The sequence below is a fragment of the Procambarus clarkii genome, chromosome 85 (assembly GCF_040958095.1).
Source record: "Procambarus clarkii isolate CNS0578487 chromosome 85, FALCON_Pclarkii_2.0, whole genome shotgun sequence".
Taxonomy (NCBI): Eukaryota; Metazoa; Arthropoda; class Malacostraca; order Decapoda; family Cambaridae; genus Procambarus; species Procambarus clarkii.
In genome coordinates this window covers 20,221,572-20,237,101 of record NC_091234.1, presented here as the reverse complement: position 1 = coordinate 20,237,101, position 15,530 = coordinate 20,221,572, and the positions used below count along the sequence as shown (strand labels likewise).

Sequence of the window (15,530 nt, the reverse complement as noted above, 5' to 3'; positions counted from 1 at the left end):
AACCAGAATATATAATACCCAAAAGCAACGGAGTGAATGACAAATAACATCAAATGCAAACAGCCATTTGGCAGTAAGGGCCCCGTAACTCACTAACGACTTGTCAATACCGCCACCAACAACCCAACACTGCTACACACCTGCCACCAAGCCGGTGTGATCTACACCTTGCAGGTGTAGATCTAATTGCATGTGTTGCTAAAATGAATAGCGTCGACTGTTGAGAAATCTATTTCCACCTCCTTACCGTGCTGGACGAGGCTGTCTCAAGGCGCCGCTCACAGTAGCCGGCATCACTATCCTCACTTGCGGCTCTACTGTGAGTTACAATGAACAGTATAGATAGAGCTAAGTACATAATGTGATGTGGTGGAGGTGGGGTCCCTCGATTGTTTCAAGCGTAGGTTGGATTTGTATATGAGTAGGATTGGGTGGTTATAGATAGGAGCTGCCTCGTATGGGCCAATAGGCCTTCTGCAGTTACCTTTGTTCTTATATTCTTATAAGAACAAAGGCAACTGCAGAAGGCCTATTGGCCCATACGAGGCAGCTTCTATCTATAACCACCCAATCCCACTAAGCTGCTCCCTGTAGAGATAGAGCACGAAGATAGGAGAAAAGATTGGAGTGGGAAGATGATATGGGTAAGGAGGAGGAGAGAGAAAGAAGGTTAAGAAGGGAAGGGAGGAGCCAAGAAGGAAAGACTTACCCATGCTTGCCCTTCGCCAGGAAAGGTAACGTTGCTCTCATCTCCTCGAAGCTTCTCCTTCTCGTTCAGGGGACGACATCTGTGGGCACCCAAGAGGCATTAGTTAAGACACCATCACGCCATAGTTAATATAGGCATGCACGTTAGTCAAGCCAGGTACAGCTCCCCACAGTCAAGCCAGGTACAGCTCCCCACAGTCAAGCCAGGTACAGCCTCACAGTCAAGACAGGTACAGCTCCACAGTCAAGCCAGGTACAGCCTCACACAGTCAAGCCAGGTACAGCTCCCCACAGTCAAGCCAGGTACAGCATCACAGTCAAGACAGGTACAGCTCCACAGTCAAGCCAGGTACAGCTCCCCACAGTCAAGCCAGGTACAGCTCCCCACAGTCAAGCCAGGTACAGCCTCACACAGTCAAGCCAGGTACAGCTCCCCACAGTCAAGCCAGGTACAGCCTCACAGTCAAGACAGGTACAGCTCCACAGTCAAGCCAGGTACAGCCTCACACAGTCAAGCCAGGTACAGCTCCCCACAGTCAAGCCAGGTACAGCCTCACAGTCAAGACAGGTACAGCTCCACAGTCAAGCCAGCTACAGCACCACACACATAACAACAAGACATGACAGACATATGTATTTGTGTAAATGATTGTATAACTCATCACCATCATGACAGATGACAACATTCATCACCAGGTCACGAGTGGAACAGCTGTCTTGAGTGACCTTGCAGAGTTGGATCTACTGGGACGGGATCCAGCTCCTGGGTCCCGTCTCCTAGCTAAATGAACCTAGTTTAATGCATCTGGCCATTGCTGTTAATTTTATTACACAGCAAGTTAGCGTCTCCAGCCTTAAGCTACAGTGTTTGGGTGTGTAAGATAGTTGATGTAGCAGTTAAGAAGTCTCTCTTCATACACCCATCCCTTGCAATTCTATTTATGGGACTATTTCTCTACTTGTCTGTTGATCTATTTGTTTGTGTGTTGATCTATTTGTTTGTGTGTTGATCTATTTGTTTGTGTGTGTATTCCCTTAAGCCCCCCCTCTCTCCCCCCCCCCCTCTTTCTCTGCCTCCAAAACAAGATGGTGCCGTGGGGCTGCACCCCCCCCCCTCCCCCCCCCACCACCTAGGTCATTCACCTGCGCCAATCAGGGCCGCCTTGAGGGTCAACACCTCCCCCCCCGCCGTGGGGGGTCATCACCCCCCCCCCCCCGCCGTGCCCAAATCACTCTACCAACTACGTTTCTGACCGGTTCTTCCTATTTAGTTTAAACTCGTTCAATAATTCTATCTAATTCTAACGCGCCATCTAATTCAAAACGAATCTCACTTTCCCTTCTCCATTTCTGCCTCTGATTATACTGCAGAGTATAACAGTATACTCTCTTAATATAATACATTCTCTTAACATTCCCAACCACTTAGGGTGGACGGTAGAGCGACGGTCTCGTTTCATGCAGGTCGGCGTTCAATCCCCGACCATCCAAGTGGTTGGGACACCATTCCTTTCCCTCCGTCCCATCCCAAATCCGTATCCTGACCCCTTCCCAGTGCTATATAGTCGTAATGGCTTGGCGCTTTCCCCTTGATAGTTCCCTGCCCTTCCCTGTAGCACAGATTGGTGTCAAGACTTCCAAGTGTCTATTTCAGGGAGCTCTTCGACCTTCCCCACACAGTGCAAACCACAACAGTAGGCTGAATCCAGAGGTACCTTTTACTGCTAAGAGAACAGACACATGGGCGGGGAATTGTGTAAAAACCTGGTTTGTGTCTCTGAGAGACTGCAGGATCCGTGGTAGGTCAGTTGATTTACCGGTTGCAATTCTTATACTATGTGTTGACCAGACCACACACTAGAAGGTGAAGGGACGACGATGTTTCGGTCCGTCCTGGACCATTCTCAAGTCGATTGTGATGACACAACCACAATCGACTTGAGAATGGTCCAGGACGAACCGAAACGTCGTCGTCCCTTCACCTTCTAGTGTGTGGTCTGGTCAACATACTTGAACCACGTTATTGTGACTCATCGCCTGAGAAAAGATGTACACGTTCGTAAGTGCTTGCGTAACTGCTTTCGTTACGCAACCCCTAAGTAACCCCTAATTGCTACAATCAATTTAACTCCGGCCACAAGAGGCTCACGGTAGCCGTCAGTGATTGTGCTAGGGTGAAATTCTACCTTAGGACGAGGGGAAGAAAGCTTGATCTTCCCAGATGGAAGTAATAAGAGGGGAAGGGACGACGGCCGGTAATGGCTACGAGGGGAAAGAGCCAAGCTAAAGGGGGAATTATCCAGTGAAAGATTGAGTATAAGAGACCCGTCATAATGACTAACCCAGTTACGGGTTATTCATGCCCGTGCCACTTCTTGGGTGGCTTAATCTTTGTCAATCACTAACCCAGTTAGTCTTGCGAGTGATGACGGAATTGGCGAGTAGCGGGAAGAGGCGCGGGGGGGGGGGGGGGGGGGAGCGGATTTAACATTCACATTTAACATACTTATGTCACACTACCAACGGTGATATAAGAATGCAAATTCCGCACTAACACCATCGACTTCCTCCACTGCTATATCACATTCACCTATCTTTATATAACATTTCTTTAGAATTGTTATATCTTTATAGCAAACCGTCTTCAAACAACACGCAGCCCCCTCTGTTTAAATCATAAACATGCTAAACACACACACACACACACACACACACACACACACACACACACACACACACACACACACACACACACACACTCCCTCACACACACACACACACATTCTCCTGTATTATTTACATGTACAAAACCTTGTTCCTAAATGCTAATCTTGATCTGAAACTCTTCCTTCATAGATGTAACAGAACCCATGAGCACCACACCAGAAATAAATGCACCTTTGATATCCCCAAGAGTCAAACTAAATCTGTACAGACATTCCATGCAAATAAAGGGACCCAAGCTAATCACTCCTTAATTGAAAAAAAAAACTGTCCAATCTATGCCTTATTAAAAAGGCAACCCAAAAAGTACCTAATTTCAACCCTCATAATTTCCTATCTTAGGCTTCAAACTCACACTATCTTGTGCTTCCCACTTGCCCAATATTAGTAGTTAAGACAGGTAGCTTCACCTGTGTAATCAATAATATCTACTTTTATTGTCTTTACGTAAAAGTGTAGAAATCTAATTCGGCTTCAATGGCCATTTTAATAACTCTTGGTTGTATCTGTTAGGTTAAGGACCTGCCTGAAACGCCCTGAGTGTTAATGGTTATGCAAGAATGTAGGAACACAAATTATATGTAGTCTCAAAACCCAACGTACCTTCTTTTATACAAATATATAAATATAACCCTCCTAACGTAATAAACCATTTGAATTTTACGAAACAACTTTGAGGCAACACAATATTACAATCCATAGCCAGTTTTAATACACGAAGCTCTGAGGTTACATATCTGAAACACATTCACGTGTAAATAACCTGAATCTCCTATGTTATCACCACCAGATAACAAACCATGTTATCACAAACCAACATGTGTTGTTGGTTTGAAAAAGCTAGGCTGTCTCTGCGGGTCGGAACCGCGTGTCAATAGGCTATATAGCTCGTCACCACAATGCAGTGTTGATCACGCTACGGTAATGCAGCCTTGTGCCTGCCTAATCTCTCTACTGAGAACGGGAGCCAGCTCTTGGGCCACGCCTCATTGCTATTTCTAGAATAAAAAAGTGTCAAAAAGTCTCGCCCTGTCAGATACTTTTGGGCAATAGCAGTTCAGCTACTGGGAACAAAATGTTCCAAGTAGCCCGGGCTATGGTGAGCCCGTAGTGGACTTACCTGGCACAGGAGCGGGGCAAGTAGCACGGGCTATGGTGAGCCCGTAGTGGACTTACCTGGCACAGGAGCGGGGCAAGTAGCACGGGCTATGGTGAGCCCGTAGTGGACTTACCTGGCACAGGAGCGGGGCAAGTAGCACGGGCTATGGTGAGCCCGTAGTGGACTTACCTGGCACAGGAGCGGGGCAAGTAGCCCGGGCTATGGTGAGCCCGTAGTGGACTTACCTGGCACAGGAGCGGGGCAAGTAGCACGGGCTATGGTGAGCCCGTAGTGGACTTACCTGGCACAGGAGCGGGGCAAGTAGCACGGGCTATGGTGAGCCCGTAGTGGACTTACCTGGCACAGGAGCGGGGCAAGTAGCCCGGGCTATGGTGAGCCCGTAGTGGACTTACCTGGCACAGGAGCGGGGCAAGTAGCACGGGCTATGGTGAGCCCGTAGTGGACTTACCTGGCACAGGAGCGGGGCAAGTAGCACGGGCTATGGTGAGCCCGTAGTGGACTTACCTGGCACAGGAGCGGGGCAAGTAGCACGGGCTATGGTGAGCCCGTAGTGGACTTACCTGGCACAGGAGCGGGGCAAGTAGCACGGGCTATGGTGAGCCCGTAGTGGACTTACCTGGCACAGGAGCGGGGCTGTAACTTCTGTGACTCGCAGATCCCTCCAGCCTGCCCTGATACAGCGACCACCAGACGTGAAGGTCAGTAGAGGTCATTGGTAATGGCGACCCAACACGAGATGACCTCCGCCTCACCTGGCAAATCAGCTGCCGGCTGTCACCCGTTATCACGACCCAGACTTGAGCCCCCCCCCCCCCTGCAGCTGATATCCTGGCACCAAGATGCCAGGATACGGCACCAAGATGCCAGGATACGGCACCATAGATGCCAGGATACGGCACCATAGATGCCAGGATACGGCACCATAGATGCCAGGATACGGCACCATAGATGCCAGGATACGGCACCATAGATGCCAGGATACGGCACCATAGATGCCAGGATACGGCACCATAGATGCCAGGATACGGCACCATAGATGCCAGGATACGGCACCATAGATGCCAGGATACGGCACCATAGATGCCAGGATACGGCACCATAGATGCCAGGATACGGCACCAAGATGCCAGGATAAAGAGGCACACACTCCATCTTACACAGTATTGCTGGATAGGGACTGTCATTAGGGCAACTAGAGGGGACACTAGCCTGTAGTTGAATGCCTCTTGTATCGTGAGTACGTGCGTACGTACACCTCCGTGCCTACATGTGCGTGTGCGTCCGTGGGTGTGCTACCCGCATGCGCCACCCTGCACGAAAGGACTGAATAATAAATGAAGGAAGCTTTTCTACATTCTCACTTATAGCTAGCCTGTTTTTGTCTATATTTTTAGATCAAGCATAACAGATGAATAACGATTATCTGTGACAAAATCTTTACCAAGAACCATCCACTGGGACATACGGAAGCTGAACTCAACGAAGAGGACATAAATAATATCAAAGCCCCGCTCCTGTGCCAGGTAAGTCCACTACGGGCTCACCATAGCCCGTGCTACTTGCCCCGCTCCTGTGCCAGGTAAGTCCACTACGGGCTCACCATAGCCCGTGCTACTTGCCCCCGCTCCTGTGCCAGGTAAGTCCACTACGGGCTCACCATAGACCGTGCTACTTGCCCCGCTCCTGTGCCAGGTAAGTCCACTACGGGCTCACCATAGCCCGTGCTACTTGCCCCGCTCCTGTGCCAGGTAAGTCCACTACGGGCTCACCATAGCCCGTGCTACTTGCCCCGCTCCTGTGCCAGGTAAGTCCACTACGGGCTCACCATAGACCGTGCTACTTGCCCCGCTCCTGTGCCAGGTAAGTCCACTACGGGCTCACCATAGACCGTGCTACTTGCCCCGCTCCTGTGCCAGGTAAGTCCACTACGGGCTCACCATAGACCGTGCTACTTGCCCCGCTCCTGTGCCAGGTAAGTCCACTACGGGCTCACCATAGCCCGTGCTACTTGCCCCGCTCCTGTGCCGGGTAAGTCCACTACGGGCTCACCATAGACCGTGCTACTTGGAACTTGTTCAGAGTAGCTGAATCTATAGCAACAACAACAAATAATATACCGTCACACACTATGTAACATCCTTTCGCACAAGGAGTCTGTTGTGGGCTCTTCGCCACCTGGCTAAGACATCCTGAAGAAACGTCTCCAAATGACAGAACTGCTCTTGTAATGTTGACAGGGGGAAGACAGGCTGGGAGGGGGGGGGGAAGACAGGCTGGGAAGGGGGGGAGGCAGGCTGGGAAGGGGGGAGGGGGGGAAGGCAGGCTGGGAGGAGGGAGGGGGGAAGGCAGGCTGGGAAGGGGGGGGGAGGCAGGCTGGGAAGGGGGGGGAGGCAGGCTGGGAAGGGGGGAGGGGGGAAGGCAGGCTGGGAGGAGGGAGGGGGGAAGGCAGGCTGGGAAGGGGGAGGGGAGGCAGGCTGGGAAGGGGGGGGGAAGGCAGGCTGGGAAGGGGGAGGGGAGGCAGGCTGGGAAGGGGGGGAGGGGGGGAAGGCAGGCTGGGAGGGAGGGGGGGAAGGCAGGCTGGGAAGGGGGGGAGGCAGGCTGGGAAGGGGGGGAGGCAGGCTGGGAAGGGGGGGGAGGCAGGCTGGGAAGGGGGGGGAGGCAGGCTGGGAAGGGGGAAGGCAGGCTGGGAAGGGGGGGGAGGCAGGCTGGGAAGGGGGGGGAGGCAGGCTGGGAAGGGGGGGGGAGGCAGGCTGGGAGGGAGGGGGGGAAGGCAGGCTGGGAAGGGGGGGAGGCAGGCTGGGAAGGGGGGGGAGGCAGGCTGGGAAGGGGGGGGAGGCAGGCTGGGAAGGGGGGGAGGCAGGCTGGGAAGGGGGGGGGAGGCAGGCTGGGAAGGGGGGGGAGGCAGGCTGGGAAGGGGGAAGGCAGGATAAGACGGGAGAAAGGGGGCAGAGTTGAGGACAGGTTCCCCCTACATAAATACCAACTCCAATATGCAGATGTTAAACCCATAACAAAATTATACAAAAAGCACGCATAATGCACCGCCAAGTTACAGGTGAAAATATAAATCCCGAAAGTACCAAGAACGACAAGTAAAAAGTTTCTTTCGTGCGAGCCACCACGAGGGAAGAGCACGAACTACGCGAGTCACGTACGCACAGTGGCGGGGTTTACGGGCTATTCATGCCCGTGCCACCCCCCTTGGGTGGCTTAATCAATCAATCTGGTGGCGTGGGTCACTACGTAACTCCAGTACCTGGGATACACGCCTCTATACGTGTATCCTAGGTACACGTATAGAGGTACGTGTACCTCTATACGTACGTACGGAACACGTACGTCTTCCCTCAGGTAACCGTCTTTACCTCAGGTAACCGTCTTGCAGCACCACAGTGGCAATCATAGACTCGTGCCAACTAGGCAACTCAACAGCAGGTTCAGAAATGGGGCCCAGGAGATAAAGCTCACAAAATACTCACTCACAGGCTTCCAGTCATTAACAAAAGCAAACTGGTATCCGACTTCTTCTGGAAGAAGTTGCCTGGAATTAGATTTTGTACTTAAAATCTGGCCTTCAACTTTGTGGAAGGAAGAGGCTTTCACAACTACTAGTATCGGTGCATTCTACTGGTGGTCAAGTTCAAGAATGTTTATTGAGACAAGAAAATACATATTTCAAAGGGATAGAGTAGCTTAGGCTATTTCTACGCCCCTGCGGGCGTAGATCACCTGCAGGCTACGAGTATTTCCCAGTTTCTTTGACTCATTTGACAGATTTGAAGATCCCAGCGGTTCGAGTTCAAACCGTCCAGTAGCTGCTGAGAAACTCTACAGCCCTAAAGACTGCAAATGAGAGAATATTAAAGCCACAGAATGGGATCGAACCCGCGTCCCTGCAGACTCTTCAAGCGGACATACTACCACGAAGAACTTATCAACCAGAAGTATAAATATAACAGAGTCTTGTGATTACACTGTTACCAGACCGGTCGGAACACTGTTACCAGGAGCTGGTCGGCCGAGCGGACAGCACGCTGGACTTGTGATCATGTGGTTCTGGGTTCGTTCCCAGGCGCCGGCGAGAAACAATGGGCAGAGTTTCTTTCACCCTATGCCCCTGTTACCTAGCAGTAAAATAGGTACCTGGGTGTTAGTCAGCTGTCACGGGCTGCTTCCTGGGGGTGGAGGCCTGGTCGAGGACCGGACCGCGGGGACACTACAGCCCCGAAATCATCTCAAGATAATTTCAAGATAGCCCAGCCTGTCCTCTCAACTTGCCACAACGGGCAAAAAACGCTGTACTGAAACAGCCAAACCGATCATCACCCAACCTATCTTGGCGATCCATGCACACACACAAAACTTTAATGTTTGTGAACCGCTGTGATTCATAGTTCACTATTGTTTGCTCGTTGGGAATTTTGACGTCAATGCGATGTATTATGCGATAGAACAGGGTCCAGATTCACGAAAGCACTTACGCAAGCACTTACGAACCTGCACATCTTCTCTCAATCTTTGGCGGCTTTGTTTACAATTATTAAACAGTTAATGAGCTCCGAAGCACCAGGAGGCTGTTTATAACAATAACAACAGTTGATTGGCAAGTTTTCATGCTTGTAAACTGTTTAATAAATGTAACCAAAGCCGTCAAAGATTGAGGAAAGATGTACACGTTCGTAAGTGCTTGCGTAAGTGTTTTCGTGAATCTGGCCCCAGGTTGTTCCAACATCCTCTGACACTTGCAATCAAAATGGAAAGAGGGTTACGATTATAAATAATAATAATAATTGTTGAATTATTTTGATTATAAATGTAATCACAACATATATGTAATGTAAGTAATATTTCTATCAATGTATTATTATAAAAGAAAACTTATTTTTATTTGTCATGCTTATTCCAGGAACGGCGGCGATTCTGGGATAATCCTGAGGCAGTGTGTGATAGTTCATGGAACATGTGGATGACATTTGCAGCGGCTGAGGCAGCAGCACAGCAGGGAGCAGCAGCAGAGGCTCCTCCCCTTCCTCCTCAGAGGTCACAAGGAGTTCACACCATACCAGATCAAATATATGAATCGTACAAGAAAAAGATTTGTGACTGATATGAATCCCAGCACCAACACCAGAGGCACACACAAACTGGATAACATCGGCAGCACGTGACACGTAACATAACGCAAATTAACCCCCTAAATATGGACTCTTAAGACAATCTATGCAGCCTATGTGAGACCAATACTAGAACATGCAGCACCTATGAATCCGAATCTCTAAGCACAGAAGCACGAGATAATGTAGACGTTTACAACAAGATTGGTACCTGAACTAAGACGGTTAAGTTGTTAAAAGTCCACTACGAGATCACCATAGCCCATGCTACTAGGAAATTCTGTTCCCAGTAGCTGAATGTTTAACAGTAACACTACACACCAACCATTGCCTCCACCATCATACACCTCCCCTATCGCTCCCGTTTTTAATTACAAGTGATGAACCGGGATTCAGAAGCTGGTGTAATTACCGGATAACGTCTGAAATTTTGTTTTTATAATTTAGTTCAAACAAAAAAAGGGAGAGATGCGTTGCAATGTTTATATTGGGTGGTGAAATGGCCAGCGTTCCCAGGCGAATTATGTCCGAACGATTTTTCACAGTATCGAGCCCCAGGTTTTAAGTCTGGGCTCTTTTTCTAATATATATCGGCTTAGCGCTCTCTTTATCTTACCTGTGCACAATCTTACGGGATCCGTGTTCAGTATATTGTCCTCAAAGTTTGGACAACTTGTCATTCTCATCTGCAAGATTTCAAGTTACCGGTTCATTTGTCATCACCATTAATTCAATTCCGTCGCGTTAGTTCTTGAATACTCTAAAACTAAGGCCCTTATAAACTCAAGTTTCATATCTTGACCCATCACATGTATGTATGTGTATTTATCTGGGGGGTAGAACATAAGAACATAGGTAACTGCAGAAGGCCTATTGGCCCATACGAGGCAGCTCCCATCTCAAATAGCCTAAGCTACTCTATCCCTTTGAGATGTATTTCTTTCTTGTCTCAATAAACATAATTGAATTTGAACTTCTGTATTTATCATAAATTTTGACCCCCCAAAAATAGGCTTTAAAGCAACCTTTTCTTCTAATAGTGTATCGCATTTTGACGTATAATTTATTCAAGCCTAAATAAAATATGCAAAAAAAATTGTAGCAGTTCGCGAAATTGACGATGTCCAGTTTTCTGTTCGTGGATCCTCGGATAGGTTAGGTTCGGGCATTTTAGTACAATAGTGATGTTGGGAACGCTCGGGAGAACAGGCGGTTTGAAAGAGCTGGCGAGTTATCAGGGGCCTGATAGCTGAGTGGGCAGCGCTCGGAATTCGTAGCCCTAAGGTTTCGGGTTCGATCCCCGGTGGAGACAAATGGGCCGAGTTTTTCATCCTGATGCTCCCGTTTATCTAGCAGTAAATAGGTATCTGGGAGTTAGACAGCTGCTACGGGCTGCTTCCTGGGGATGTATAACAAAAAGGAGGCCTGGTCGAGGACCGGGCCGCGGGGACGCTAGGCCCCGAAATTAAAACAAATAATTTTATCGAGGTAAAATACACACAAAGGGATGAGGTAGCTCAAGCTATCCGTTCAGTACAACGTGTTCATACATATATTTTTTTTTTTTTTTGAGATATATACAAGAGTTGTTACATTCTTGTAGAGCCACTAGTACGCGTAGCGTTTCGGGCAGGTCCTTAATCCTATGGTCCCTGGAATACGATCCCCTGCCGCGAAGAATCGTTTTTTCATCCAAGTACACATTTTAATGTTGCGTTAAACAGAGGCTACAGTTAAGGAATTGCGCCCAGTAAATCCTCCCCGGCCAGGATACGAACCCATGACATAGCGCTCGCGGAACGCCAGGCGAGTGTCTTACCACTACACCACGGAGACTGCAAGATATACACACACATCACAAACAATAAACATATTACCGAACATTGAGTGATAAACATATTACCAGACGTCATGTACTAGGTGTTGAATTTGACAATATAATCTTGGTACAAAATTCCGAAATCATCTCAAGAAAACCTCAAGTACGGAACTAAATATAATCCCAATTCTGATTCAAGCCTTGATCTTTTTGCCTGCTTATAAACTATTCATCTCCCTCAGGATAGCTGACATTTGGCTAGTGGGTCATGGACGGGGAGGCACTCCGGTGAAAACTGCTATCGGGCAGTTGACCAGACCACACACTCGAAGTTGAAGGGACGACGACGTTGGTGCTATCGGGCACCAAATTTCTGAAGTATGACAATGTCAGACCACGGAGGAAAAATGAAACAGGAATTTCCTTAAGTACTTTCGTATATTAAATACATCTTCAGAAGGTCGAAGGTCTTTCTGAAGTATGTATGGCGATCGTTCGTGAAATTAACAAGTGCAACACCCACCATATAATTAACAACGTCTTCTCCTTACGTTTACAATCACATATTAAGTAAAATGTAGATGTTTATCTCTCAGAATGTTTGGTAATATGTTTATTGTTTGTGATGTGTTTATATGTATGTATTAACACGATGTACTGAACGGGGTGAGAATAGCTTGAGCTACCTCATCCCTTTGTGTGTATTTTACCTCAATCTTATTTCAATCACATATTAAGATTACATACCAAAACGTCTATAAACATGTAGGAGTATCGGCATTGTGTATCGATTCAGACGAGCAGCGTGTGAATGGTGAGTGGTCGTAGTTCGCGGAGTTTTTGTGATATATGTGCGAGACGATGACTTGACGATGACATGATAATGACATGACGAAATAAGAAGCTAACAGAAAATATTTTACCTTATTTCACTGTCAGTTGCACTAAAAAGATAAATATCTGCTGGAGATAACTTTCAGCGCACCGTGTCAAGTCTATTGTGTGACCGTCAAGCTACATTTACCACAAAAATGTACAATATTACACTTGCAAGTACCTTAGAGTTTTGTTCAAGGTTATATAAATGTACAAAACTAAACTTAAAAAGTGTTTATGCACATTTCAAACTGATTTTGAACCGTTTCGAAATATATATTAAATTAGCTTAGGGTAACTTTGGTTCAGGTAAGTGCACCATCCACCAAATATTATATACCTATGCAGACGAGGAGTCACAATAACGTGGCTGAAATATGTTGACCAGATCACACGTTAGAAAGTGAAGGGACGACGACGTTTTGGTCCGTCCTAGACCATTCTCAAGTCGATTTTGTATAAAATAGTCAAATATTTTCTGTTTTTCTTTTTTTCATCTTGCCATTATCGTCACACACATACATCATAAAAACTCCACGAACGACTACACGAAACGTCGTCCTTTCACTGTCTAGTGTGTAGTTTGGTCAAAATATTATATACGTATTTCAACACAGGAGTTACTCTGAGGCAACAGTAGTTGGTAGTACCTACCTGACGACGACGTTGATGTTGTCACAGTCGTCGGCGGCTTCGTCACAGAGGGAGCCGCGGGACCCCAGCGAGCGAGTCATGGTCTGATCCAGCGAGCTCACCGTCGACCCAAGCCTGGGCCAAAAAACACACTTGACATTAATACTTCACATTCTACAAACAACCAAAATTCACTGAAAAGAATATGAAATAGCATCAATAAATCTAACTATCATAAAGATAAAGCATTCTTTCGTTTCGCTTATAAGCTAGACTGCTCGACAGTCAAGCATTCGACAGTCTAACAGTCAAATGCTAGACTGTCTTGTGAAAGACTCTTATCCCGCCAGCCTGCTGATTTTACGTCATCAAGCCGACCAGTAATGTCACGAGGCTTCACTGTACTCTTCACTCTTCTAGCCTCAAATGAAAGGTCAACTCTCAAGAAACATTACGAGAGATTTCTCCGTAAAATGACAAAAAAGTTCATTTATTAATAGTTACTGAAATATATTAATGCATGTTGACCAGACCACACACTAGAAATTGAAGGGACGACGACGTTTCGGTCCGTCCTGGACCATTCTCAAGTCCATTGTGAGAATCGACTTGAGAATGGTCCAGGACGGACCGAAACGTCGTCGTCCCTTCAATTTCTAGTGTGTGGTCTGGTCAACATACTTCAGCCACGTTATTGTGACTCCTCGCCTGCATATATTAATACATCTTATTTGGTTAATATGCACAGTGAACTAGGAATCATTTGAACTCTGGGTCAGGTAAGCGTTCATCGCCCTTTTATCAAAATGATCCACAAACACATCTCACATGCAACAGGAATCAATGACTGACAAGAACAAGACAAAAACACACTAATTCTTGGATCAACTCCTAAAGCTTCATACATTCGCATATTTCACCTTCACCATCTGAAACAGTGCCCTGTCGCAAGCCAAAATTTCAACGTCTCAATTTGTGTTACTTTCAGTTCCATAATTTCTCCCACTGCTTATTATATACAGCTCTATACATTTTTGCTATATACAGAGCAAAAATGGTCAAAATGGTGCCGAAACATCGTCGTCTATGTGGTTCAGTCTTCTTATGAGGAATTCAATTACATGTGTTAGTAATTTATTAACTGCTTCAACAATAAAGTTTGCCTCCATACTTGGGCTGGACGGTAGAGCGACGGTCTCGCTTCATGCAGGTCGGCGTTCAATCCAATCCGACCATCCAAATTGGTTGGGCACCATATTCCTTCCACCCGTCCCACCCCAAATCCTTATCCAGACCCCCTGCTTGCCAATCCGACCATCCAAGTTGGTTGGGCACCATATCCCTTCCACCCGTCCCACCCCAAATCCTTATCCTGACCCCTTCCCATTGCCGTGATGACTTGGCGCTTTCTCCTGATAGTTCCCTTTCCTACCCTTCTTCTTGAGGTTTATCTTGAGATGATTTCGGGGCTTTTTTTAGTGTCCCCGCGGCCCGGTCTCCACCCCCAGGAAGCAGCCCGTGACAAATAATATACACCTGGAAGATACTGGAGGGCCAAGTACCAAATCTACACAGTAAAATAACAACGTACTGGAGTGAACGACATGGAAGAAAATGTAGAATAGAACCAATGAAGAGCAGAGGTGCCATAGGCACAATCAGAGAACACTGTATAAACATCAGAGGTCCGCGGTTGTTCAACGTCCTCCCAGCAAGCATAAGAAATATTGCCGGAACAACCGTGGACATTTTCAAGAGGAAACTAGATTTATTCCTCCAAGGAGTGCCGGACCAACCGGGCTGTGGTGGGTATGTGGGCCTGCGGGCCGCTCCAAGCAACAGCCTGGTGGACCAAACTCTCACAAGTCGAGCCTGGCCTCGGGCCGGGCTTGGGGAGTAGAAGAACTCCCAGAACCCCATCAACCAGGTAGCTGACTAACACCCAGGTACCTAATTTACTGCTAGGTAACAGGGGCATAGTGTCAAAGAAACGCTGCCCATTGTTTCTAGCCGGCACCCGGGATCGAACCCAGGACCACAAGTCCTGGGTTCAGGACTTGTCCCACAAGTCCCACAAGTTCAGCATTCAATTTATAATTATGGATACAAGCTTGTATAATTCACAGTAAATCGCTATTGAGAATCGATTATTTTTTTGTTTCACAAATACCATAAATAATTCTGGCAGATCATTTCATAACTAATGGATATATATAAAATTTATAAAATTATAAATAAAATTTTATATTAAAGATATAAAATTTGTTAAAAAAAAAAATAGGCTGTTAAAAAATTGTCGCTTTTTAGTTATTAAAAATGAAAATTAAACAACTCATTCAAATTAAATGACAAAACTTTATTAACTTAAAAAATAGGACAAATTTATTGCCGAGGCATTTTTAAAATTCAGTAAACTTCATTAATTATTTATTCGGACAACTCCATGTCCGAATCAAGCTGCAGCAGGTGTTCGTAACCAAACTCTTCAATATTTTCTTTGAAGCACTTGTCAATCAATTCCACAGATTCGTCAATT

General features: G+C 47.0%; 1 protein-coding gene across 7 annotated transcripts in view; it reads right to left on the bottom strand.

Annotated features, from left to right (window-relative positions):
• The window catches only part of LOC123746717 (kinesin-like protein KIF12), a 97,757-nt gene that overhangs the window by 54,935 nt on the left and 27,292 nt on the right, over positions 1-15,530 (bottom strand). For all 7 annotated transcript variants that reach the window (XM_069316796.1, XM_045728436.2, XM_069316800.1 and 4 more), the window contains exons 3-4: positions 13,016-13,129; positions 710-788 (exon numbers count right to left, since the gene is read on the bottom strand). In XM_069316796.1, the coding sequence (XP_069172897.1) occupies positions 710-788; positions 13,016-13,129 (193 nt within the window). The remainder of the gene's footprint in view (positions 1-709; positions 789-13,015; positions 13,130-15,530) is intronic.